This window comes from Glycine soja, chromosome 18 (genome assembly GCF_004193775.1).
Source record: "Glycine soja cultivar W05 chromosome 18, ASM419377v2, whole genome shotgun sequence".
NCBI lineage: Eukaryota > Viridiplantae > Streptophyta > Magnoliopsida > Fabales > Fabaceae > Glycine > Glycine soja.
In genome coordinates, this window is record NC_041019.1 from 1,270,457 (window position 1) to 1,293,316 (window position 22,860).

Genomic DNA, 22,860 nt, shown 5'->3' on the forward strand with positions numbered 1-22,860 from the left:
AATATAAAAAATATAAAAAGTCAAAAGTTAAAATATAACATTTTAAAAAATATTACTTAAAGTAGAGTTTTAAAAACTATTAAAAAAAATATTTATCAAATAATCAAACAAATTTTCTAATTAATAAAAAAATAAAAATCAACTAAAATGTTTTGTGTAACTTACCCTTACCTAAAAAAAGCCAATATGTGTACCTTACATTGTTTAATTTTTTAAGACAACAAAATCATATTCTATCCATTAATAAAGAATTGTGAATACGACGAAGAATTATATTGAAAATATTTTTAGTATCAAAATAGATTGAATTTCTAGCTTAAAGTGTACAGGAGAGATACAATCTCATGATATCTTTGATTTGATTAAAAATCAATCCATACTCATACAAATCTTCCTCATTGTTGAGAATATGATCGATGATCAATAATAACATTGAATAAATTCTGGTTAATCAGCCAAATTAACGATTGACGAAGGATGGCATTGGCTCCACCCTCTGTTTTTGCTCTGCGTATTGTTATTGACCTGAAGATTGAGATCTATATGACTATATGTGTATGCCACCCCCTTTGCTGCTGTGGACCCACGATGCAAATGGTGTTATTTTAAAACTACTAGCATGTTATTAATGATATATTAATCATATCATTTAAAAATTAATATCTCTAATGTTAATTTATAATTTTCTTAATGGAATAATTACCTTCCATCCCAGGTATTAGGCTATTAGCCCCTCTCTTCAGCCCACTAAATTTGACCAGGACTAAAAAGCAGGGGACAGCCTAAAAGGAATCCGGAGTGGAATCTGGTGCTAACAAGAACCCTAGTAGAAGATTCTTTCATCCATCACTTATAAAAAGAAAAAAAAATGCTTAAATGAATGCTGAAAAAGAAAAAAAGGAACATACGAGAGAATCTTCTGACAACATGCGAGAAACAATAATAATAAATAGTAAATAAAATTAAAAAAGGAAAAAAAAATGGTCATTCACTGATTCACGTGACTAAATAAATACTGAAACCTATCACTTTACCCTCAGTTCTGTTGTTGTGTTGTGTTGTGTGTCTTCCCTTGGTGTTCCAGTTTTTATTTGCAGCCGCCATGTGCGGAATCCTCGCAGTGTTGGGTTGCGTCGACAACTCTCAGACCAAGCGCGCTCGCATCATCGAATTGTCTCGCAGGTCACACACATTTCTAATTTCTTTATCTCTCTGCTTCGGTTTACCATTTTTTATATTTATGTTACTCATCATTTGTGCTTTCACTTTATGCAACCAAAAAAAAAAAAAGATAACTTTTTTTTCCCCATTTTATTTATTTTCTTGGTTTAGTAAATTATATTTTGCTGCTTTTGAAGAATTAATTTTTTTATTCTGAATTGTGTGTGGTTGTGATTGACTTGAAAAACGTAGGTTGCGGCATAGAGGTCCTGATTGGAGTGGCATACATTGCTATGAGGATTGTTACCTTGCTCATCAACGCCTTGCTATTGTTGACCCTACTTCGGGGGATCAACCTTTGTACAACGAAGACAAAACTGTTATTGTCACTGTACGTATCTTTGTGCCACTATAAAATAATATATGTGCATTTTTTGGGGGAATATTCATTTTATTAGACTACGTATCGTTTTTTCTTTTCTGGAAAGGGTTAAAGAGGAGCACTTGCATGGATGCTAATTTACATGCTTATAGTCTCTAGTTTGGTCTGTTACTTAGCCTGAGAACCTAGCCAAATATGATATTTATGAAGTATTAGACCAAAAGCCTGACTCTTGCATTGTTGAACATCGATGAGAATGCTTATCAAAAGGCATTTGAATGCGCTATGCCGTCTTTTTAATTTTTGGATATCTCTTATTGTATTGTTTTCACACTTAAATTTTTATGATATATACTGAACTAGTTTCTAGATATTTGGTTATCTCATACCAGATATTTCCTTGTTGAAACTGTGCCAATGTTAGGTAAATGGGGAGATATACAATCACAAGCAATTGAGGCAGAAACTGAGTTCCCATCAATTTCGAACTGGTAGTGATTGTGAAGTGATTGCCCATCTTGTAAGTGTTTGTGAATCAGTTAGATTTGGTAATCAATTCACTGTTTTCCCATAAATTATTAAACTTGTTTTTTTATTGTAATTATCATGTCAGTATGAAGAACATGGAGAAGAATTTGTTAATATGCTGGATGGGATGTTTGCCTTTATTCTTCTTGATACTAGGGATAAAAGTTTTATTGCTGCTCGTGATGCTATTGGCATTACCCCTCTATACTTGGGCTGGGGTCATGATGGTATGTGGCTTTTGTTATAACTTTTTACTATTTCACTTCAATCTGAATGCTGTCTCAGCCTCTCAAATAGAGCTAGCTATTGTTCAATTTAAGTAAATCCAAGTGAATGTGGATATGCTTAACTGTATTTTTCAATAAAGTGAGATAAATGCGTGCCATCCCAGTGGCTCCAAATCTTCAACAACTCAGCTTTTGTAAGAACTCCTACAGAAATCTGAGTTTCAACTCATTACATTTTTTTATACAGGTTTATATATACTTGTATTTTTATAGTATAAATAACACTATCAAGAAATTTGATGTTGTTTACCCTCATTTGCACAGCACTTGAATTTTCTTAGCTCAAGGGAAGTACTAAAAATTGACCCCACCCGTTGTGCTACAACAACAACAACAACAACAACGCCTTATCCTACTAGGTGGGGTCGGCTACATGGATCAACTTCCGCCATAATGTTCTATCAAGTACCATACTTCTATCCAAACCATTAATTTCGAGATCCTTTTTGATAACCTCTCTTATAGTCTTTTTGGGTCTTCCTCTGCCTCGAATTGTTTGTCTTCTCTCCATCTGGTCTACTCTCCTCACTACAGAGTCTACCGGTCTTCTCTCTACATGCCCAAACCACCTAAGTCTATTTTCCATCATCTTCTCTACAATAGGCGCTACTCCAACCCTCTCTCTAATAGCTTCGTTTCTAATTTTATCCTGTCGAGTCTTACCACACATCCACCGCAACATCCTCATCTCCGCTACACCTACTTTATTCTCATGTTGACTCTTGACCGCCCAACATTCTGTTCCGTACAAAATCGCCGGTCTTACCGCAGTCCGATAAAACTTTCCCTTTAGCTTGATCGGTACCTTTGCATCACATAACACCCCCGATGCTTTTCTCCATTTCATCCATCCTGCTTGAATGCGATGATTCACATCCCCTTCAATTTACCCATCATCCTGTATTACAGACCCAAGATATTTAAACCGTGTGACTTGAGGGATAATATGGTCTCCTATTTTCACCTCTGAGTTAGAAACCCTCCTTCTTTTGTTGAACTTACATTCCATATACTCCGATTTGCTTCTGCTTAGGCGAAAGCCATGTGTTTCTAGAGCTCGTCTCCAAGTTTCCAACCTCTCATTAATATGACTTTATTATATCCTCTGGTGCTTCTTACTTTTTGGAACATATTCTAGTTTTTCCATGGCAAGTAAATGAAGCATCTCTTTCTCTCCCTCACATACACACTCGTCTTGTTTATTCTGAACTTGAATAATTTTTTGATAGAAAATTTATATTGGCTTATTTACTTGGATATACATGTCTTCTTTTCTGTAACTTGGCATGATTGTTCTTTTCTATTTTTAATCACATGAACGGATCAGATATGTTATCTATGGAGGGGCTGGTTTATTTGCAGGATCAACATGGTTTGCATCTGAAATGAAAGCTCTGAGTGATGATTGTGAGAGATTCATATCTTTTCCTCCAGGGCATATCTATTCCAGCAAACAGGGTATCAATAATGTCATTTATTCTATTCTCTGTTTATGACTCTTGTAATTCCCATGTTTTTTGCATTTCAGATATTGTAACACTACATGTTGTTAAAATTTGCTATATTTGCAGGAGGATTAAGAAGGTGGTACAATCCACCATGGTTTTCAGAGGATATTCCATCAACTCCCTATGATCCAACCCTTTTGCGTGAGACCTTCGAGAGGGTATAAGCTACTGTTGTGTTATTTTCTATTTTCAACTCTTAGATGATTCTTCTCATTTCTGAAAAATCAGTTCTACTGCATTTGTTTGACAACTGATTCAGACTTTTAGCAGCTCTACGCAAAACTTTGAATGGTCAAAACCACCCTTTCATGTTTTATCTATGTCTGTTATACTTATCATTTTTGCATGAGACTATAACCATTAAATTTCCTTCGGTAACAGCTCAAGTGGAAGTCACTTGACACTAATTTTAGCAAAAATGCATGCTGTAACCAGGGGTTAGAAAACCAAAATGCACCCCGGAATAAAACTTAGGACCCTTCTGAGGAAAGTATACTTAACAATCTCTGCATCATCACCATCTATTGAATCTGACGTCCAAGTATAGAACTGGCAAGATCTATGTTGTAGAAGATGTATGGCTTGCATGCACTAAATAAGTTGATATGCTACTGATGTGAGGACAACCATAGCTCATAGGTGGGGATGATATTATAATTTGTCAGTTTGTGAAGGAGAATGGTCCTTTTGTTCCTTTTATTTTTAGAGACTCCCTTTGGTGTAATGGAGTCACATACTAACTGATGGCATGGTTGATTATCACAACATCTTTTTTAACGCTTTGCTTGGTTTCACTGTGATATCATTCAGGCTGTAGTTAAGAGAATGATGACTGATGTACCTTTTGGAGTTCTTTTGTCTGGAGGATTGGACTCATCACTTGTTGCTGCAGTGGTCAATCGTTATTTGGCTGAATCTGAATCTGCTCGTCAATGGGGATCACAGTTACATACTTTCTGCATTGGTTTAAAGGTCAGAATGAGTTGTGTTACCCTTCTTCAACGCAAGGAAGCTATTATATTAGATTTTGTATGCTTCATGATCTGACAGTTCCACCATTCAGGGCTCTCCTGACTTGAAAGCTGCAAAAGAGGTAGCAGATTACCTTGGTACTCGTCACCATGAACTTTATTTCACGGTTCAGGTAATCATCTCTCATTCTCTCTTCATTTTATTTTTTTTCAAGTGAGTTCTTTTATTGTCACTCAGAAGTAATTTTTTGTTTTGCTGTATCAGGAAGGTATAGATGCACTTGAAGAAGTCATTTACCATATTGAAACATATGATGTAACGACTATCAGAGCAAGTACTGCAATGTTTCTTATGTCCAGAAAAATTAAAGCCTTGGGAGTGAAAATGGTACTTTCTGGAGAAGGTTCAGATGAAATATTTGGAGGTTACCTGTATTTTCACAAGGCACCTAACAAGAAAGAGTTTCATGAAGAAACATGTCGAAAAGTAATGCAATAATTGTTATGTAATTCTGTTTGATTTAATTTATTTTGCAAAGTTTCATGCGTGCTCAAATCGTTATATTCTCTCTTTATCTCTTCATTCGTTTTGTGCTTTGCTTGTTTATTCAAGTTTTTATGGCTTTGATGATTTGGCAGATTAAAGCTCTTCATCTTTATGACTGCCTGAGAGCCAATAAATCAACTGCAGCATGGGGTGTAGAGGCACGTGTACCATTCTTGGATAAAGAATTTATCAACGTAGCCATGAGTATAGATCCGGAATGGAAAATGGTATTTTACCTTGACTTTTTTCTGTTTTCCTCTTATTATGCTGCATAACTGCTTTAGCTTGTCTTATGATTGGGTTGATTGCATGTGCATCCAGTGGCAGAACTTGGTTATGTGGCACCCCCAAGCTTTTTTCTTTTTTTTAACTTACATATTTATATAATTATTAAAATATTTACTTTTTTAGTTGGTGTTGGATACAATAACTTTTTCATTCATAACTAAACTATGTACCTGCATTGTTGATTTAGATTGTGTACCTTACTGCTAAACAAATTCAAATGTCTTTTCAACTTTCCTTCACTTTAAATGTTCAAGTTTGTTTCTTCTGGTTAATGGTTATCTCGTATGGAGATTCTTCTTGTTTCATCAAGTATAACACCTAGTCTTTAAGGCAAGGCAATAGCCCTAGGTATATGATAGTGCTTATCCAATAAAACAAGTCTATGGACAGTTCTAAAGTTTTTATTATGTAAATTGATTTTACAGCATTATGAAGTTAATCTTGTTGACTTCATTTTTAATCACACTATGAAATGTATGACAAATTGCACAGATAAGGCCTGATCTTGGAAGGATAGAGAAGTGGGTATTACGCAATGCATTTGATGACGATAAGAATCCATATTTACCAAAGGTTTGTATCAACTACTGCATCATGTTTATTTTTGTGTCTTGAAGGATTTCTGAACTAGTTCTCTCTGTATTTTCAGCACATATTGTACAGGCAGAAGGAACAATTCAGTGATGGGGTTGGTTACAGCTGGATTGATGGCTTGAAGGATCACGCAAACAAACAAGTAGGTTTTAACTTGTGACGTTGAACTTCTTTTTTGGATGTAATGCCATAAGTTTTAATTAATTGTACTTTTGTTTTTTTCTTTCAATAAATGACCAGGTCACAGATGCGACGATGATGGCTGCCAATTTTATTTACCCTGAAAACACTCCTACCACAAAAGAAGGATACCTCTACAGGACAATTTTTGAGAAGTTCTTTCCAAAGGTGGATTTTATAGTTTCTTTTTTTAAAAAAGCAATGAATAAATAATATATGCATTTAGTCATCCAATCACATACTATTATATATGAAAATTTTGTTGAATTTTATAATAATTACTTTGAAAATATGACTTCTAATTGATTGGCATTGTAAAAAAATTTACACTGCGAGTGCCTTGCATGCCTATATTTAAACTCAAAAGAATTGGATGTTTTCATGTCATGTGTTGTGTGTGCATCAGAACCTTGCACCTAAGGATCGAGTAGCCTTGTAATGTGCTCACAAATTGATTGACTTTTACAAATTCAAATCCTTCCAAACCTCCTTCTGATTATGTTGAACCATTTTGACAGAATGCAGCAAAGGCAACAGTGCCAGGAGGTCCTAGTGTGGCATGCAGTACTGCAAAAGCTGTGGAATGGGATGCAGCATGGTCAAAAAATCTTGATCCTTCTGGTCGTGCCGCACTTGGTATTCATGATGCTGCATATGATGCAGTGGATACCAAAATTGACGAGCCCAAAAATGGAACCCTTTAAGGCCCATAATCGATTGTCAAGAGAAAAAAAATGTATGCAACAACTGTCTAGTGGGGATTTAAACTTCAAGTAGACAAAACTAATGAGAAGTGGGATTGTTTTTATTTTCAGGTCAAATTAATATGTAGGTTTTGAACTGTTTGTGGGTTATTTTAAATAAATATCTATATTTAAATTTTGTAATTAAGTCATTAAATTTTTAAATCATTAGTTGGACCTTTTGATCACATTTCCATTAGAATTTTCTCAAATATAGGGTCCCACTCGAAGATTTTCAATTAATTTAGAGATTATGTTATTAAAAAAAATTTAATCCTTTCTATATTCTTAACCAATAATAATGAATATCAATCGTTAATTCGAGTAATATTAGATTTAATAATTTTAAACAAAGTCTTGTGAATGAAAAAAATAATTGAAAAAAAAAATTCCCTAATAGTGGTCATTCAAGTTCCTTGACCAAAATTAGTGATCAACAAAAAAAAAAATGGATACAGTGTACCAATAACAAAGTGATTTTAAAAAAAGCAATACTAGACCTCATGAAAATAAGAAAAATAAGTTAAATACTGATCATTATCTAATCGTAATTCATCATATGATTAATTTGTTAACTTTTATGTTTAAAAGTCATACAAATAATATTTATAATTAATGAAAATATAAAATAATTTTACACAACAATAACGTTCATATACTTAGTAATAATTTTTTAAAAAGTATTGACATGTTTAAAATTGTTAAATAATACAGGAACTTACAAATTCATTTAGCCTTTATTTTTCAAACTACGTATACGAATTAAGATTAAAGGACTCCACAGCATAGTAAAATTATAGTGTCGGAACGTAAGGTCATAGGGTTATTTCACGTTCTTTCATCATCTGCTTTAAGAATACAAATTTGCTCCACCTTTTATTCTGAACAAAATTGGCAAAAAAAAAAAAACTATATATATGTGTAGGGACTCCATATATACAGGCTTGGTAAATATTTACATATATGTTAGTTGCTTAGTCCGAACATAATTGGATACATAAAATATGTCTCCATTATATTGTCATATGAACTTCGCATTGCTCACTTCACTAGAGGCCAGAGGGAAAGTGACCATTCAATGAAATACCAACTGCAAGCCATTTGAATATTCAGAATCGGCAGATCCCGGGTGCTTCTGTTTTGCTCATTGCAAGTACTTCTTCATATTTTGAAGCATGTACAAAGCCCCATAACTGCATGAATGACACAAATCAATTAACTTGTTCTAAGTCATATACAAAGCATATTTCACAAGTAGCAGGACAAACAAAGGTGGGAGAGGTGTGCAAAGAGAGGGAGGGAGAGAAACTTTGTGTGCACCTCTACTTCCTTCACTTCAAAGTCTTGAGAATTTGCAAGGCAAGGATTCCCATACGTTTCCGAGACTGAACTTGAACCATTCAATCTTCAAGTAGATGTCACAAATTCAGAAGGGGTTAAAAAACAAAAACAAAACTCAAGCTGAAGATATTATTGATGGAAGGAAGCCTATAAATATAAGCAGTAAATCATATAAGAACACATAATTATTATGAGAAATAAGAATGATAAATATAGATCATTAGATCAATAATCAAGATTAAAAGATAAATAAAAATGATTCCTTTCAAGAGTTCATATGACTACTAACTTTTAATCTTGATCATTTATATATAGTTATGGTATAGATTCATAATTCTAACATTCTTAAAACGAAAAAAAAAATATCATCATGAAAGTAGAGCATCCTTACAGATCACCATCCAAATAAAGCGCAAAATGACCTCCTCCACCAATTGCTATGTAGTCAGTGTTGCACAGTGTGAAAAAGCGGTTTACTCCTGCAAATATTGTGGTTAAGCAAGTCAAGGAAAGCAGCATCTGGAATTCCACACCAAGCCAGATATATTCACTCTATGTAATTGTGTGTTGATCAAATCCTAAGATGGGAGTCACATTATATTCGTGTAACTTTAACTGTATAGACTGCTGCTCTAGTATCACTTTTCTTTTGCATTTCAAAACTCACGTAAAGCCTCATGCTGGTGCTAAATCCCACACAAACAGAATTACTCCATTGTAACATTTTCTTCGTTCAATTTCTAATATTCTACTAGGGCAACTGTTAAACATGCCAGAAAATTCATCATTTTTAAATGATTCGTAGATAATCAGATGAATAGGAAAGTATCATGGAATTAAAATCGAATCTCATTGGCAAGTTGATCACTTAATGTAGCAGACAAAATTTCGGTGTATCTAAAGAAGAACAAAATCAAGCATTCCTTAGGAGATTGATTCTATATGGTTAAAAGATGACATTCCATTCACTAGATCATGTGATCTCATGATTATCCAGAAATTTAACCTTTTAATTTAAAAAATAAAATAAGGGGTGGGGGTCTGGGTGGTATATATAGCCAGATTCTGCTACAAAAATAGTATTATACTTCATAAGCTAGTTTCGGCATGTTTTTCAAAATGTGCACCGAACCAAAGGGAAATCTTATGTTATTAACCTGTTATCACCATTCATCACAATAAATCAACTTCAAACAAATTCTCTTCACATTCCCTACAGATAGAAAAATCTAAAGAAGAACAAATAATCTCTGATTTTGATAGCTAGCAAAACTCAGTGTGATTATAACAGCAAAAGAAGAACAAAGTGCAACATTTCAAACAGAAATAATAGATTAAATGTAGATACCTGTTGGACGATATATAACAGGCTGACCAGAGATATTTGTGAAAACAAATGTCTTGTTTGTTCCCTGTACAAAATCTATTGTCAACAACATAAAATAACAAGCAGCACAATTGCAGGAACAGTATCAGCCTATCAGATAATCCATGGGAACATAGGATAAATGACTTTTGGCATGACCTGGTATTTTTTCTTGCTGGATGATCTGAGAGGTGCTTCAACTAAGCTGCCAAATACTGCTCCTTTTTTATCACCAACAACCTAGAATGGAATATCTGGCAATGAGAACTAATCCAAGATTGGAAAAAGTAGTGGCTGTATAATTTCAATTTCAAGTTACAACTAGGAAAAAACAAGAGGGAGGCAATCCATAATATAGCATGGGAATTACCATGATGTGATTGTACAATTTGCCAGCTTAAACTTGTTTAACTAGTAAATAAACAAACTTGGGCAACATAGTGACACCATAAAACCACTGCATGCTACTGTTAATTACAGTATCAAAATTATTTACATAATATTCAAGCACCATTTAGCATTTGACCTTCTTATTTTATTTTCCAATGTAGATCAGACATAGATAAATGCATGCTTAAAATTAATACCAGCTAAAGGATAATTAAGCTGTACTACCAGCAAACTCAATCCAGGCCAAAGCATGCTTCTCCGGTAAAGAGTGGAAAGTGATATACCATGCCTCCAAGTGCTGCAGAACATGTATAATAAGCTTATGATAATAATGATAAAATCATCCATCCATAGCAAGACTAAGAACTTCAGAACAGAATGGACAGAATCTCGTGTCTGACAATGAACAATCATCCATAGAGATACCTGTACAACAACAGCCATTTCCTTCCGTGAATAAGAGGTGGAAGAGAAACATAGAGAACGTTCCGTATACTATCTGAAAGGAGAACTGAAGGTTCAGAAATTTCTGGAAGATCAACCAAAGGCACAGTCACAGGTTCAATTCTCCTCATCTCAACACCACCAGAAACCTTAGAACCATGCCCATCATCCAATTTCATTTCAACATTATCCCTGCGATCCTGATGGTGAAATCCACCAATTCTGCGAATAGCCTTACCAATTGATTGCTTGCTTCTAGAAATCAAACTCTTCCTCCCACCATTTTCCTTCAGCGATGATGAGTCTGGTAAAGGGTTGTGATCAGGTGCAGCAGATTTATTATCATCACTCTGCACGCGTGAGTTTGCATTATCTCCAGTGTCAGAGGAAGACAATAAGGAATAGAGGAACGCAGTGAAGGATGAAGTATCAGGCCCATCAACTAAACCACGGTTACCCTCTTCATCATTTGTCTCTGATCCACCTACTTGTCCCTGAGACAACAGCAAAATTGCACGGAAAATATTAAACAGTCACCTAAAGTTTACTTTGAAGCCAAAATCTCTTAAAAAAAATAACTTCAAAAAAAGTAAAGAGAAAAGGTAAATCAAACATATTAATATAAGTAGACATGAACCTGTAGTTATAAGGTTGGCTTGGTGGGAAAGGAGAAGGGAGAGGGGAAAAGATCGTAGGTTCGATTTAACCCGCTAACAAAATACCAACAATTAACGATAAAAAAAAGGTAGACATTAACCTCGTACGAGCTAAGAATGAGGATTGAATTTGATAAATAAATTAATAAATATATTTTATATACGTTAGGGAGACAAGATAACATGGATTAAGAATTAAGAATGAGAGAGAGAACTTACGGAAGGAGGTGTAGGTGTTGGTGTTGGTGGGTGTTGTTTGGAGGTTTTGGGATTGGAAGTGTCGGAATCGGAGATGGGGTTGAGAAGGACAGAAACAAGGTGGGTGGCTTTGTTGCGCAAAGATTGTCTTTTTCCCATTTCTACTTATGGAACTCCAAACCTGCTGCTAACTTCAGAAACATGGGATTTTTTTGTCCTTGTTTCTATGGCACATTTGAGGACAAGATAACTTCAGTGTTGGTGTTCTTTGTTGATGTGTCGCAGCTTTCAGATTCCTGAGCACCCAACCTTGCAGATGCAGATGCTGACCCTGAACGCCATACAGCTTGACTTGGTGATCACGCCGCCATCACTAATCAATTGTTTTCTATTAAATAATTAGATTGTTTGAAAACACTAATAACGTGTGGACTCCATGGCCCAATGGATAAGGCGCTGGTCTACGGAACCAGAGATTCTGGGTTCGATCCCCAGTGGAGTCGTTTTCTGTTAATGTTTTAATAATTTTTGCTATTTTTACGGGTTTTTACCTTTCATTATATTTAATTTAAGAGTCTTTCGATAGAATGAAATGAAATTTTAAATTTAAATAGATGTAAGGGTTTACTTTAATACTACTTTTTTAAATGCTTAATTAATTGTACTTGTTACTCTCAATTTTTTATTCTTTTTGTCAAATTTTATCTCAACAAATTAATTTGAGATGTTTTACTTGTAATTTTTAGAAAATTTACAGATTTTATCTTGTTATTTTGTCATTGATAAACATAAAAGTTAAAGATAAAATTTGTAAAAAAAAAGAGTTGAGTGTAAAATTTGTAAAAAAAAAAATGAAAATACAAAGTATAATTATGTTACGGGTAAAATAATATAAGATTAATTTTATAAATTTGTTAAAAGTAAGGAGTATAAGAAGCTAAATTAATTTATTAAAGATAAAACTTGTCAAAAAAAATAAAAAGTAAGTTGAAGGTTAAAAATATCATTAACCTTTAAATTATTAATTGTTCCAAATATAAAAAAAAGTCAAAGTTAATTTGTTTAAGCATCATGTAGATTTACTTTTGTACCCCTTTTCTTTTTAACTATATACAACCTGAATTTTGTCAATATTTTTGATTTTTTTTCATAAAGATATCAGTGTACGCCACTAAAAGAAATATAAACTCAAAAGAAATTGTCCTTTGCAGCACATTGCTTGCACTAATAGACTTGAAGTGCCCCTTCGTAATCAGATCACATAATCGCCTAATCCCACCCTTCTTAACTACTCAACAAAACATGACACAATTGTAGTTTTCGTAACATTTTTAGCAGCGGTACGAATAGGGATAAATGAACACAAAATCCTCGTCCAAGAGGGGCCGATTTCATGTTTCATCATTCAAATGTAAAGTAAGATTATGCCACGTTCATTGAAAGTTGAAACCTACAATGCTGATAATCGAACACACTGACCCTTCTACTGAAAAACATGGAAGTTCAGACGAATTTATAGAATGCCTAAGTCAAAGGGGGATAAGTTAAAGAAGAATGCTAACAACACATTTTTCAATACATTTTTTTATCTGCTTTCTTTCATTGACTGAAATTCATGTGAGTTTCACTTGTTTGTGGATGAGACTCACATTTTTAGTAAGACTCACGCGAATTTCTATCAATAGAAAGTATGTCAGAAAAAATATATTAGAGAATATATTGCTAGTATTTTTGTAAGTTAAAATTAACTTAAACCAAGGCAATGCTGCTCTCTCCACCAGGGGGTTTCCGGGCACCTCGCACAGGGTCTTTGATTTCTGCCTTTCCATCAGCAAATATGTCACTGCCAGTCATTTCTCTGAGCTTAGCCCTGCTCAGAGGCTTCTCTGCTGAGCCTGGAGGAACATCTCCTTGGAAAATATTATTGCCTGTCAGCTCCGCAAACTTCTGGTTATGTATCTTCTTTGCCGTCTTCTCAACTGGTGCTTCACCAAATAAGATATTACTTTGGCCACCTGCAGGCTACAAATATAAGAAAAGCAAGGTTAAAATGAAAGCCGAGATCAAAAAGGACATGAACTAAGTTGAAAAACATAAAAAGGAACGAACGGGAATCTTGTTTTACAAAAGATTTTGCCATTATTGACTTTATTGTAAAAGCAAAAACAAAAACTTATTTCGGGAAACAAATTTTAAAAAGAATAATACTATTATGGAAACTTTAAAGACAATGAGACAAACTGCTGGCCTTTTTCAATCATGCATGTGCGGTTTAGCATCAAATCAGGCTTATATTTCGGAAAAGAAAAAAAATTATGGAATAAAATTTTAATAAATCCATCCAAATAATTGGGTATTCCTCAAGAGATGCAATTGTATTATGATTATCTTTTAGTACATCCTTTGAGTTATATCTTAAATAAAATTCTTGCCAAAATAAAAGGTCAGAACTGATCTACTTCTGAATTTTGCATTACATGAAAGTACAAGTTAATCATTGGTGAACCCTCAAAGGTCAAAATTCATCACCATGAAGAACCATGTAGATATTACAGTCCCACAATTAGCACAGAAGCTTAGTTCAGTCCACATTGATAACCATTTTATAAGAAGGGATTATACAGTAACAAACAATTCTTTAGCCAATCATATATATGACGATTATTTCATGCCTGGAAGATACTTACATTTGAAACTTTCACTGATGTTCGCAGATTTCTAGGAAGAGGCTCTCCCATGTCTTTACTTTCCTTTGATTCCAAAGTGCGTGCAGCCGCAACTGAACGGGGCAGGATTTCAGGAGGAGGGCCAAATATGTCATTTCCACTGAGCTCCTTGGTCTTGGCATTTGATATTTGCTTCTTACTCTTTGTGTCCGAATCACTTTGCATAGTTCCACTCAGTTCACGCTGCTTTGCTACCTCAGGTATTGAGGTAGGCTTTTTAGGAGAAATGCTTTCGTCGGTGCTGAATGATATCTGACTAATTCCATTCATCGCTTGCTGAGATGCAATGCAACCACAGGGAGGAAAACAAATCATAACAAGAACATCGTTGTTAGAATGGAGTTTGATTTTACCTTCATGAAATACTCATACAGTCACATACTGAAATACTTGCATAAAATTATCTGTTAGTATACCTGACACATGCGTATGCTTGTTCTGTTATTCAAATTTGCAGAATTGGCTTCTGATGCAGAATCTTCCCCATTGGCAGAAAATATACCACTTCCAGTCATTTCTTTCATTTTATACCCTGAGCATGGTTTGCTGAGAGTGAAAAATGGAAGGATATGTTCAACATTTTTTTATTTAAAAAAGTAAATTGGTATGAATGCAACATCTCCTAGCCCTAATTAATCATAAAATAAAGAGTAGGTCCTGAAGAAATACACACTGCAGCACATGTATATGAAAACCACTTTCTATTAAGGTCCTGTTTGAATAAACTTCTCTATATACACTCATAGGAGAAGAAATAACAAGGTAAAATGAACTAAACTTTTCATATAAGCTAAAATCAACTTATATACTTAAATTTTTAAAGAAACTCTTTCATGTAACTTCTCTGAAAGATAAGCTGCATAAGTTGATTTTAGTTTATAAGAAAAGTTGAGTACATTTTAACTTCTTTTTTTTTGTTAAGCTCACCTTTTGTTTTCTTTATATGTGCTTAAGAAGAAAATTATCCAAACAAAGCCTAATTAAAGGTTAATTAACGCACCAAATCACGCATAAACATAGGCTAACAACAAAAAAGTGGAACCACTAATAAGATTACCACAATCAATTAATCAGGCTTAAGGTACGAAAGAAGCATTCCATTTCAAGCTCAAGCACAAATTAAAAATAACTAAATAAATTAAAACGAGCTAGATACTGAACATCACATTTCTCTCAAGCAAATAAGCATCACCTCTCAGAAGACGCCGAAGAAACTAACGAGTTTACCGAAATTACAAATTAAAAAAAAAAAAAAACAGATCGATGGAAGAAAAGAAACAAGTTAAATCAGATCGAAGAAATCGAGAAAAGAAAAGCACTAGTAGATCTGATCTGAGTTGTGAATCTAACAGAGAGTAAGTAAGAAATGAATGTTGTATCGTACCTCTTGGCTAGCGTCTGAGCTTCTTCGTCGGTGAGCTGGCCGCCATGGAGAACCTTGCTGATTCTATCGGAAGGCTGCGATGTGAATGCAGTGTGAGTTAAAAGAGAGAAATGAATGAAAGAGTGTTTGTTTCAATGCTAACCTGGCCAGAGCGGGTGGCGGAGGCGACGGTGGCGGCGGATTCTGGCGGAGGAGTTTCCGACCAAGTGAGGAGATCGGAGGTGTTGGTGTGTGGCTTTCTCACTGGCGTGCCTCTCTGCATTCTGAATGTGAATGTCAAAGTGAGTGAATGAGTGGGAGATAGTATTTGAATTGAATTGAAAATGTGTTTAAATAATCTAAAGATTTGAAAAAGGTTTTGGAGTGAGTTTGGACACTACTGTGAAACTCGCTCCTTCGTCGTTATGCTTGAGCTTCACTCATCATGTCCTTTGATGGCCAATGCAATTTATTAGAACGTGTTATCTCACTCTCTTACTATTCAAACAAAAGGAACTTAACAATTTTAATACTAATATCTTCAGTTGAGATTTGTGATTCAAATTAACCAATTAAAGTTGTCAACGAATGGAAACCCAACACCCTAAGCATTTTTTCATCTTTGTGACACTTGTATAAAGGAGGTGTATTTTTTGTCTTCTTATTCTCTAGTTCAAGAATTATTTTTTTATAATATTTGAACGATTTAATTTTAATTTTAATATATTAATTATTTATGTCTAATTAATGGTTCACATACTAGGATATGTACGTGAATTTATTTTGAATGAAATTAATTATAAAAATAAATATAATTAAAATTTATTTTGAAGTGAGATAGGTTATGTTTGATGCTTTTATTTTAAAATAAGATATCAGTAGAATTTAGTATATTTTTTATACTCAAGGTAAAATTTATTTAAAATTATTTTCTCATAATTAGTTTTAGATCTAATTTTCCTTTCAAAAACAAAAATTAGATCTAATTTTTAAATATGTGGACATCTATTTAAAATCACGTTAATCAATATTTTAACATAATTTTGAATTATCCAACGGGAATCTAAAATACAGGTGAGTGTTCCTAAAAATTTGTTTCGTTACGATGTTCTATAACAGCAAGGCCAATCTCATTTTTCTGGGTTCAAAATCTTAATGTCGTGTTCACTTCAAAATATAAATAAATGTAAAAGTTCAAGTTTGGTAACGTAAGCCAAGTTTCATTTAAATATTGTTCTGAGGGTTATGGTTCATATGATAGGAAAGGTTCTAAAAGTGGATGAATCATGCATACATATAGAGAAGCTACATGTCATCCACTTTTAATAATGATACTTGATCGCATCAACAATAAGTGGTACTATCAGTAGCTGTTTAATTACTTCTTACGATGATAGAGCTTGATACATGTCATTTTATCTTTCCATATTGCAGAAAGTTTACCTACCAATATATATTATATAGTAGCTAACGATAATTCTGAGTATTCTTAATTTTCTCTTTCTGACAATAAAAAATATAATTATGTTCACTTCATTTTCAATATGTTTTCTTTCATCTCAAATATATATATATATATATATATATTTGTGTGTGTGTGTGTTGGCTTGTGATTCTCCTTCAACCAATGAGGAGATTGTCTAAAGGTCCTAATCACCTAAAAAAACGTTTATAGCATTTTTTTTAATTTTAAAGTGATAAATTTTAATTTGTTGTGATACATTTTTGAGTTTTTTTTAATTTTACTTTAAAATAAAATTTATTATCAAAATAATAATAATAATAATCAATTATAGATTTTATATTAGTTGCATTTTCGTAAAACCAATTATCCAAAGAAAAATCTTCAATTAGCTATCTATTATTCTTACTATCTTATCTCTCTATTGCCTTAATGATTTTTAATTATTTAAATCACCAAAACTAATAATTTTAGATGAAGACAAATTAAAAATACTATATTAATTAATCTTAAAAAAATAAGTTTTACTAAATATTCTGGCATCTATAGTTTTACTTTGTTTTTAAAATCAAGGTATTAAAATAAATACTAACAAAAAGAAGTAATACCTATTAAAAAAATACTATATCAAAAGGTTAAATTAAGGGGCGGAACTACATTAATTAGTTCTAAGGATGGTCATACACCCTCCAAATTTTTAAATTTTCTTTATTTTATATGATTTTTTCTATATATAAGACAAAAGTTTTATCTACATTTATAAGTTAGTATGAAAGAGCTTTATTAAAATCCATTCAATCTTACAATCTACTTTAATTAATCTCCCACTATATATATAGTGTGTCTTGAAAAAAAATTCTAATTGTATTGATATCAGTCCAATCAAAATTACTCTTTTAAATTAAGTAAATATACTCTAATCTTGAAATTAAATTTGTGTGTAAATGTGTATAAAATTCTAAAGTTTGGTTTTTTTTTTCAACCCTACATATAAAATTATCATACACATAAGACTATTCGTATTAAATTATTATCAAAATTTTGAATTTAGAAAGTGATAATTTTCAACATATAAAGATTTACAATAATAAAAGATAGATAAAATATTTGATGATGTTTTATGCATTTGTTCACTTCTACTAAAATAATATAATCCTATTAGGTAGAACGGGTAGATTCTTTTTCATATGCATGCATTATTATATAATTTTTTTTACTGTCTATTATTAATATTGTTTTTTTAGAGGATACTGTCTATTATTGTTGTGACCATTAAAATTTATTTCTATTTGATAATTAAAATAATCATCGTGTATTAGTCCTTCTTGTCAAGTTTTCGCAATAACTTTTTTTTTTATTCTGTTTATCTCTGAAAAATCTTCAGCATACAGTACACATGACAAACACCCAAAACTCAAACCAAGTTCTGGGAACGCCAAACGTCTTCCATGGTACTTGTATTTTCATGGAGATTATTACTAGATAGACTACCTTTCTGCGAAAAACTCCATAAAAGGCTTGTTCAGGTTCAAAATTTAGAAGTTTCTTGTTATTTTTGTTATATGAGAAAAGAAACCACTCAAGACTTATTTTTCACGTGCTATGAGACTATTCAGATTTGGTACCGGATATTTAAATGGTTGGGTGTAGATATTGTACTCCCTCACCAGGAGATTAATTACTTATATATATGACCAATTTGGTTTGCTTATTCGTGGAAGGAAATGCCGCAGATGGAACCATTTGCCACATGTTGGTGCATATGAAAAATAAGGAATAGTATTACTTTTTGGAAAAGACTTTTTGATGGGGCAAAACTCTTGGAAGACATTAAGTTCACCTCATGGCAATGGTTCTTGTACAAGAACAAATCAGTGATTTTCTTCTCTTATGGTGCATTAACCCCTTGCTTTATTTGTATTTACATAGTTAGATGTTTCTACGAATTACTTTTTGGGATGTATGATGCCACACTACTTTGTATAGTGAACAAGCACTTTTTGATTGTATATTTGAAGTTGTACCTCTTGTAGAGTCTTGCTCTCTATTATACCTTGCCTTAAAAAAAAAAAAAAAACACGGCAAATACCAACAAGTTTTGCCCACATGGAGATGTAACATTAAATGCTGACACAGTTATACTAATATTGAAGAAAAAGATAAATATTAACTAATGTTCTAAAAATATTAATTAAGAAACTTAAAATATAAATATTTTTTATCAAAAGGTAAAAAATTATACTGTTCATAATTTTTTTTTTACATTTTCTTATAATTTATACAATAAATATTTTATTTTTTTTAATTTTTTAACTAATATCCTAACTAAGCTAGTTAATCAAAGCTTAAAAGAAATACTACAATGAAAACACAAAAACCAACTCGAATCATATAATCCAAACATGTAGCTAACGTTGAGTAAGTTTTTGGACACCGTGAAACTCGCTCATTCGTTGCGTTTGACACATGTCCTTTAATGGGCAGAACATGCTATTCCACTCAATCTCAATCTCTAATGAAGAAACAAAAGGGACTTAAGAATACATTTTAATTTTCAAAACAATCTCTCTCCTCCTCTAACAAAAAAGAAAAAGGAAAGAAAAGTTGTACGTAGTAATATCTTCAGTTGAGGTTTGTAATTTATATTAACCAAATAAAGTTGGCAATGAATGGATACTCTAACACCCTAGGCATTTTATATAGGGTGTGTTTTCAAGAATATATATATATATATATATATATATATATATATATATATATATATATATACTGATTTTGAAGGAAAGCTATTTATGTTGAAATACTTTTATTTTTAAAAAAATAATAGTAAAATTTAGTTTAAATTTTTTACTCGATAATACAAAAGTTAAAGTATAGATATTTCAATTCAAAATCAATTTAGAATTCGAAATAATTATTTAATGTAAGACGAAACACATTTTCAACTACCAAAAGTCATGTTAATTCATATTACAAAATAATAATTTTGAATCACCCAACACAATTCCAAATATATATATGCACATAATAGTGGGTGAAATTAGCGGTGCTCATAAAAGTTTGTTTCGTTACGATGTTCTAGCACATCAATAGCAAGATCCGGAAGTAATTTTTTTTGGGTTTAAAGTCTTAATGTTGTATCGGGATCCCTGTATGATAATTGTCTTATAATTATATCACATTGACTGATAAAAAACATTGAAAGAAAAATCTCAATTTTGTGTTCAAATCAAAATATAAATAAATACGAAGGTCAAGTTTGGTAATGCAAGCCAATGTTATGAATGATTCATTTTAAAGTTGTGCTGAGGGCTATGCTTCATATGTGACAGGAACCTTCTAAAGTGAATGTATCATGCATGCATACATACAGAGAAAGGTACAAGTCAATTATCCGCTGTTAATTGTGATATTTGAGGCTTGACCCTGCATCAACAATAAATGGTAGCATATATAAATAAATGAGGTAGCTTAGTTGTTCCTTTCTTATGATGATCGATAGAGCTTGATACATGTCATTTTATCTTTTAATCAGCACAAAGAAAAAAATTGCCATTTTATCTTTCCATAGTACCGAAAGACAGATGACCTACAAGTGTAGCTAACAATCATTTTCTTGATGCATATGTTTTCTTAAATTTCCCTTTCTCACAATAAATATATATACACGTATGTAATTGGTTTGTTCACTTTCAATACGTTGATGAATTGTTATAAAATTATTTTAATTTAATAGGTAGTTTCAAGTTCAAATTATAAATATATAATTATATTAAATAATTAAAAAGAATATTGTTGTGACTCATAATATTCATATTTTTACTTATTCCGAATACGATCGATGGTCTGCATAAGAAGAAGAAAAAAAAAGACATTTCTCATTGAAGATGAAGACATGTACATTTTGAAATTAATTTGGGGATCGGAAACAGGATTTTTTTTTTTTATATTTTTCTCTTGATAATTAAAGTATCCATCATACATAACTTTATTCCTGTTTGTCAATTTTTCGAAATAGTTTCCTTTAATTTTCTATTTTATATTTATCACGGGTAATATATTATGTAGCTAGGAAAATCTTCTGCATACACAGACAAGCTTTGCCAGCAGGGAGATTTAACATTAATTGTGACAAAGTCTACTATTATTAAAAGAAACCATCAGGACCACATACAATTACAACATTAAAAAAAAAATTTAAAAAATCAATGCTCATGACTCGCAAATTAATATATTTTAATGAAACAGACAAAAGCAACTCGATCGAATCATATAATTAATTAATTAACGAGCTAATGTTAGTGCATCAATTGCTTGCTCTCGTGTAAATCAAAAAGCCTCCAAAACTGCTCCCAAAGCAAATATATCATAATCTTCAGCACTGCACCATGCATGTTGATCATGCCCTTGTTTGCATCCACACTCGTCCCACCTATTGTTCAATCTCTTTCTCCTATTATTATTCTCTTTCTCCACTTGTATTTTAATCTCCACTTGTACTTGTGGTGCCTTGAACATAACATCTTCACAATCAATTCCACTCACCAAATCCATCTTCACCCATTCCTTGAACTCCATGTTTGGTGATTCAAGAATTGCCTTCCAAGGAATCTCACCCTTTCCCACCACATGTGACCCCCAAATCTTGCTTTGCCTTAGCTCCACCACAAGGCTTTCCTTCTTTAGACCTTCCAAGAATTCTTGGGGACATGAACAATTTAAGTTGAAGGACTCGTTCCAAAAGGGAACATATTTGGTATTGGAGGAAACTTTTTTGGTGTTGAGTTGAATTCTTTTGTTGCTTCCTGCTGGAAGATATAACCTGGTAAATAGGTTTTTTGTGGACTTTATGGACTCAACGTTTTGGGCTTGTATTATTCTAAGTTCACAACTAAAGGAAGGAAGTTTATGGGAATGATCCATTAAGAAGTTAATGGAGAGTATATATATGGCTATATCTTCTCTTAGTTAGGTGTTTTAGCAAGAAAAGAGAGAGAGAGAGAGAGAGAGAGAGAAGGAATAAAAGCTAAGAGTATACGAGAGAGGCTTGCTTGAGTTTGAGTTGTTTTCAATGTATTTTGGACATGGACGATTTATGATATATATATATAGTGTACATATGTATGTATTTTATATATTGGAAAATATATAAAGTTAGAAGTGATTTCCAGGATCCTGCTCTTATCCTTAAACCCTTTTAGATATATTATTATACAATTTATAACTGGCCAATATTTCTCAGTTGTGATTTAGGAATATTATAAGGCCGACTAAGATCATAAACCATGCACTCGAGATTGTGCCAAAGATTTTACTTATTAAACAAAGTCCCTTCAGAATCTCGAAAGTCTAGATTCTCCATATATATGGCTCTTTCCATGCAACTGCAGTTGTATTGGGTTAGAATTCAGCAGCCAAGTTGCAGTCTTATACAGGGACCCCAAGGTGGAAAAGATTAGAAATAAAATAAATTGCTAGTGTTCTTATTAAAGTGAGACTTCAAAATGCTTGATGAGTTGCTGGCTTCAACCGTCGTCCAAAAAGGAACATCATCAATTAATAAGCATGATCTTTATCCAATTGACTAGATGTAACAAGCTAAAACTATAAAACAGTGCAAAATTCCCCCACTAGTCGAAAAATGTACGAAAATATACTGTTTCCTATTGTTTCATTACAACGTTAGTTTCATTTTATCATTATTTTTAATGCATATTATCCCATT

General features: G+C 32.6%; 4 protein-coding genes and 1 non-coding gene across 7 annotated transcripts; 2 read left to right on the forward strand and 3 right to left on the reverse strand.

The window, feature by feature from the left end:
* Positions 1–1,044: 1,044 nt before the first annotated feature.
* On the forward strand, positions 1,045–7,337 carry LOC114396836 (asparagine synthetase [glutamine-hydrolyzing] 3-like). Its single transcript, XM_028359027.1, has 14 exons — positions 1,045–1,182; positions 1,414–1,552; positions 1,968–2,063; positions 2,157–2,298; positions 3,721–3,816; positions 3,930–4,024; positions 4,677–4,838; positions 4,930–5,010; positions 5,103–5,324; positions 5,477–5,611; positions 6,165–6,245; positions 6,322–6,408; positions 6,507–6,614; positions 6,965–7,337. Exons 1-14 carry the CDS (start codon positions 1,103–1,105, stop codon positions 7,148–7,150), a joined length of 1,710 nt encoding a protein of 569 aa, XP_028214828.1. The 5' UTR covers positions 1,045–1,102; the 3' UTR covers positions 7,151–7,337.
* A 614-nt stretch (positions 7,338–7,951) lies between these two features.
* LOC114397492 (oxidation resistance protein 1-like) lies at positions 7,952–11,927 on the reverse strand. The gene is made up of 8 exons (XM_028359547.1): positions 11,606–11,927; positions 10,713–11,224; positions 10,512–10,584; positions 10,056–10,136; positions 9,879–9,942; positions 8,922–9,009; positions 8,510–8,594; positions 7,952–8,382 (listed from the first exon to the last, which is right to left on the reverse strand). Exons 1-8 carry the CDS (start codon positions 11,741–11,743, stop codon positions 8,299–8,301), a joined length of 1,125 nt encoding a protein of 374 aa, XP_028215348.1. The 5' UTR covers positions 11,744–11,927; the 3' UTR covers positions 7,952–8,298.
* Positions 11,928–12,014: 87 nt separating this feature from the next.
* TRNAR-ACG lies at positions 12,015–12,087 on the forward strand. The gene has a single exon. It is a non-coding gene; the product is annotated as a tRNA-Arg (tRNA).
* An 850-nt stretch (positions 12,088–12,937) lies between these two features.
* LOC114394686 lies at positions 12,938–16,208 on the reverse strand. 3 transcript variants are annotated; one of them, XM_028356354.1, is made up of 6 exons: positions 16,075–16,208; positions 15,837–15,957; positions 15,695–15,768; positions 14,727–14,856; positions 14,272–14,586; positions 13,334–13,606 (listed from the first exon to the last, which is right to left on the reverse strand). In XM_028356354.1, exons 2-6 carry the CDS (start codon positions 15,954–15,956, stop codon positions 13,334–13,336), a joined length of 912 nt encoding a protein of 303 aa, XP_028212155.1. In that variant the 5' UTR covers position 15,957; positions 16,075–16,208. The 3 variants fall into 3 exon arrangements, with proteins under 3 accessions (XP_028212157.1, XP_028212155.1, XP_028212156.1); XM_028356355.1 differs by having other exon boundaries at positions 16,059–16,182; XM_028356356.1 differs by lacking the exon at positions 16,075–16,208 and having other exon boundaries at positions 12,938–13,606; positions 15,837–15,956.
* A 5,042-nt stretch (positions 16,209–21,250) lies between these two features.
* On the reverse strand, positions 21,251–22,318 carry LOC114395561. The gene has a single exon (XM_028357370.1). It carries the CDS (start codon positions 22,056–22,058, stop codon positions 21,465–21,467), a length of 594 nt encoding a protein of 197 aa, XP_028213171.1. The 5' UTR covers positions 22,059–22,318; the 3' UTR covers positions 21,251–21,464.
* Between the last annotated feature and the right edge of the window lie 542 nt (positions 22,319–22,860).

Excerpts from the sequence above, each read along its gene's own strand:
- LOC114394686 (XM_028356356.1), bottom strand. The coding sequence starts at position 15,956 with ATGCAGAGAGGCACGCCAGTGAGAAAGCCACACACCAACACCTCCGAT. Across the intron at positions 14,857-15,694 it reads GCTCAGACGCTAGCCAAGAG|CAAACCATGCTCAGGGTATA; the intron begins GTACGATACAAC and ends TTTCACTCTCAG. Across the intron at positions 13,607-14,271 it reads CATCAGTGAAAGTTTCAAAT|CCTGCAGGTGGCCAAAGTAA; the intron begins GTAAGTATCTTC and ends TTATATTTGTAG.
- LOC114396836 (XM_028359027.1), top strand. The coding sequence starts at position 1,103 with ATGTGCGGAATCCTCGCAGTGTTGGGTTGCGTCGACAACTCTCAGACC. Across the intron at positions 2,299-3,720 it reads CTTGGGCTGGGGTCATGATG|GATCAACATGGTTTGCATCT; the intron begins GTATGTGGCTTT and ends GTTTATTTGCAG. Across the intron at positions 5,011-5,102 it reads AACTTTATTTCACGGTTCAG|GAAGGTATAGATGCACTTGA; the intron begins GTAATCATCTCT and ends TTGCTGTATCAG.
- LOC114397492 (XM_028359547.1), bottom strand. The coding sequence starts at position 11,743 with ATGGGAAAAAGACAATCTTTGCGCAACAAAGCCACCCACCTTGTTTCT. Across the intron at positions 11,225-11,605 it reads CAACACCTACACCTCCTTCC|GGACAAGTAGGTGGATCAGA; the intron begins GTAAGTTCTCTC and ends CTGTTGTCTCAG. Across the intron at positions 8,383-8,509 it reads TTGAAGTGAAGGAAGTAGAG|TTATGGGGCTTTGTACATGC; the intron begins GTGCACACAAAG and ends TCATTCATGCAG.
- LOC114395561 (XM_028357370.1), bottom strand. The coding sequence starts at position 22,058 with ATGGATCATTCCCATAAACTTCCTTCCTTTAGTTGTGAACTTAGAATA.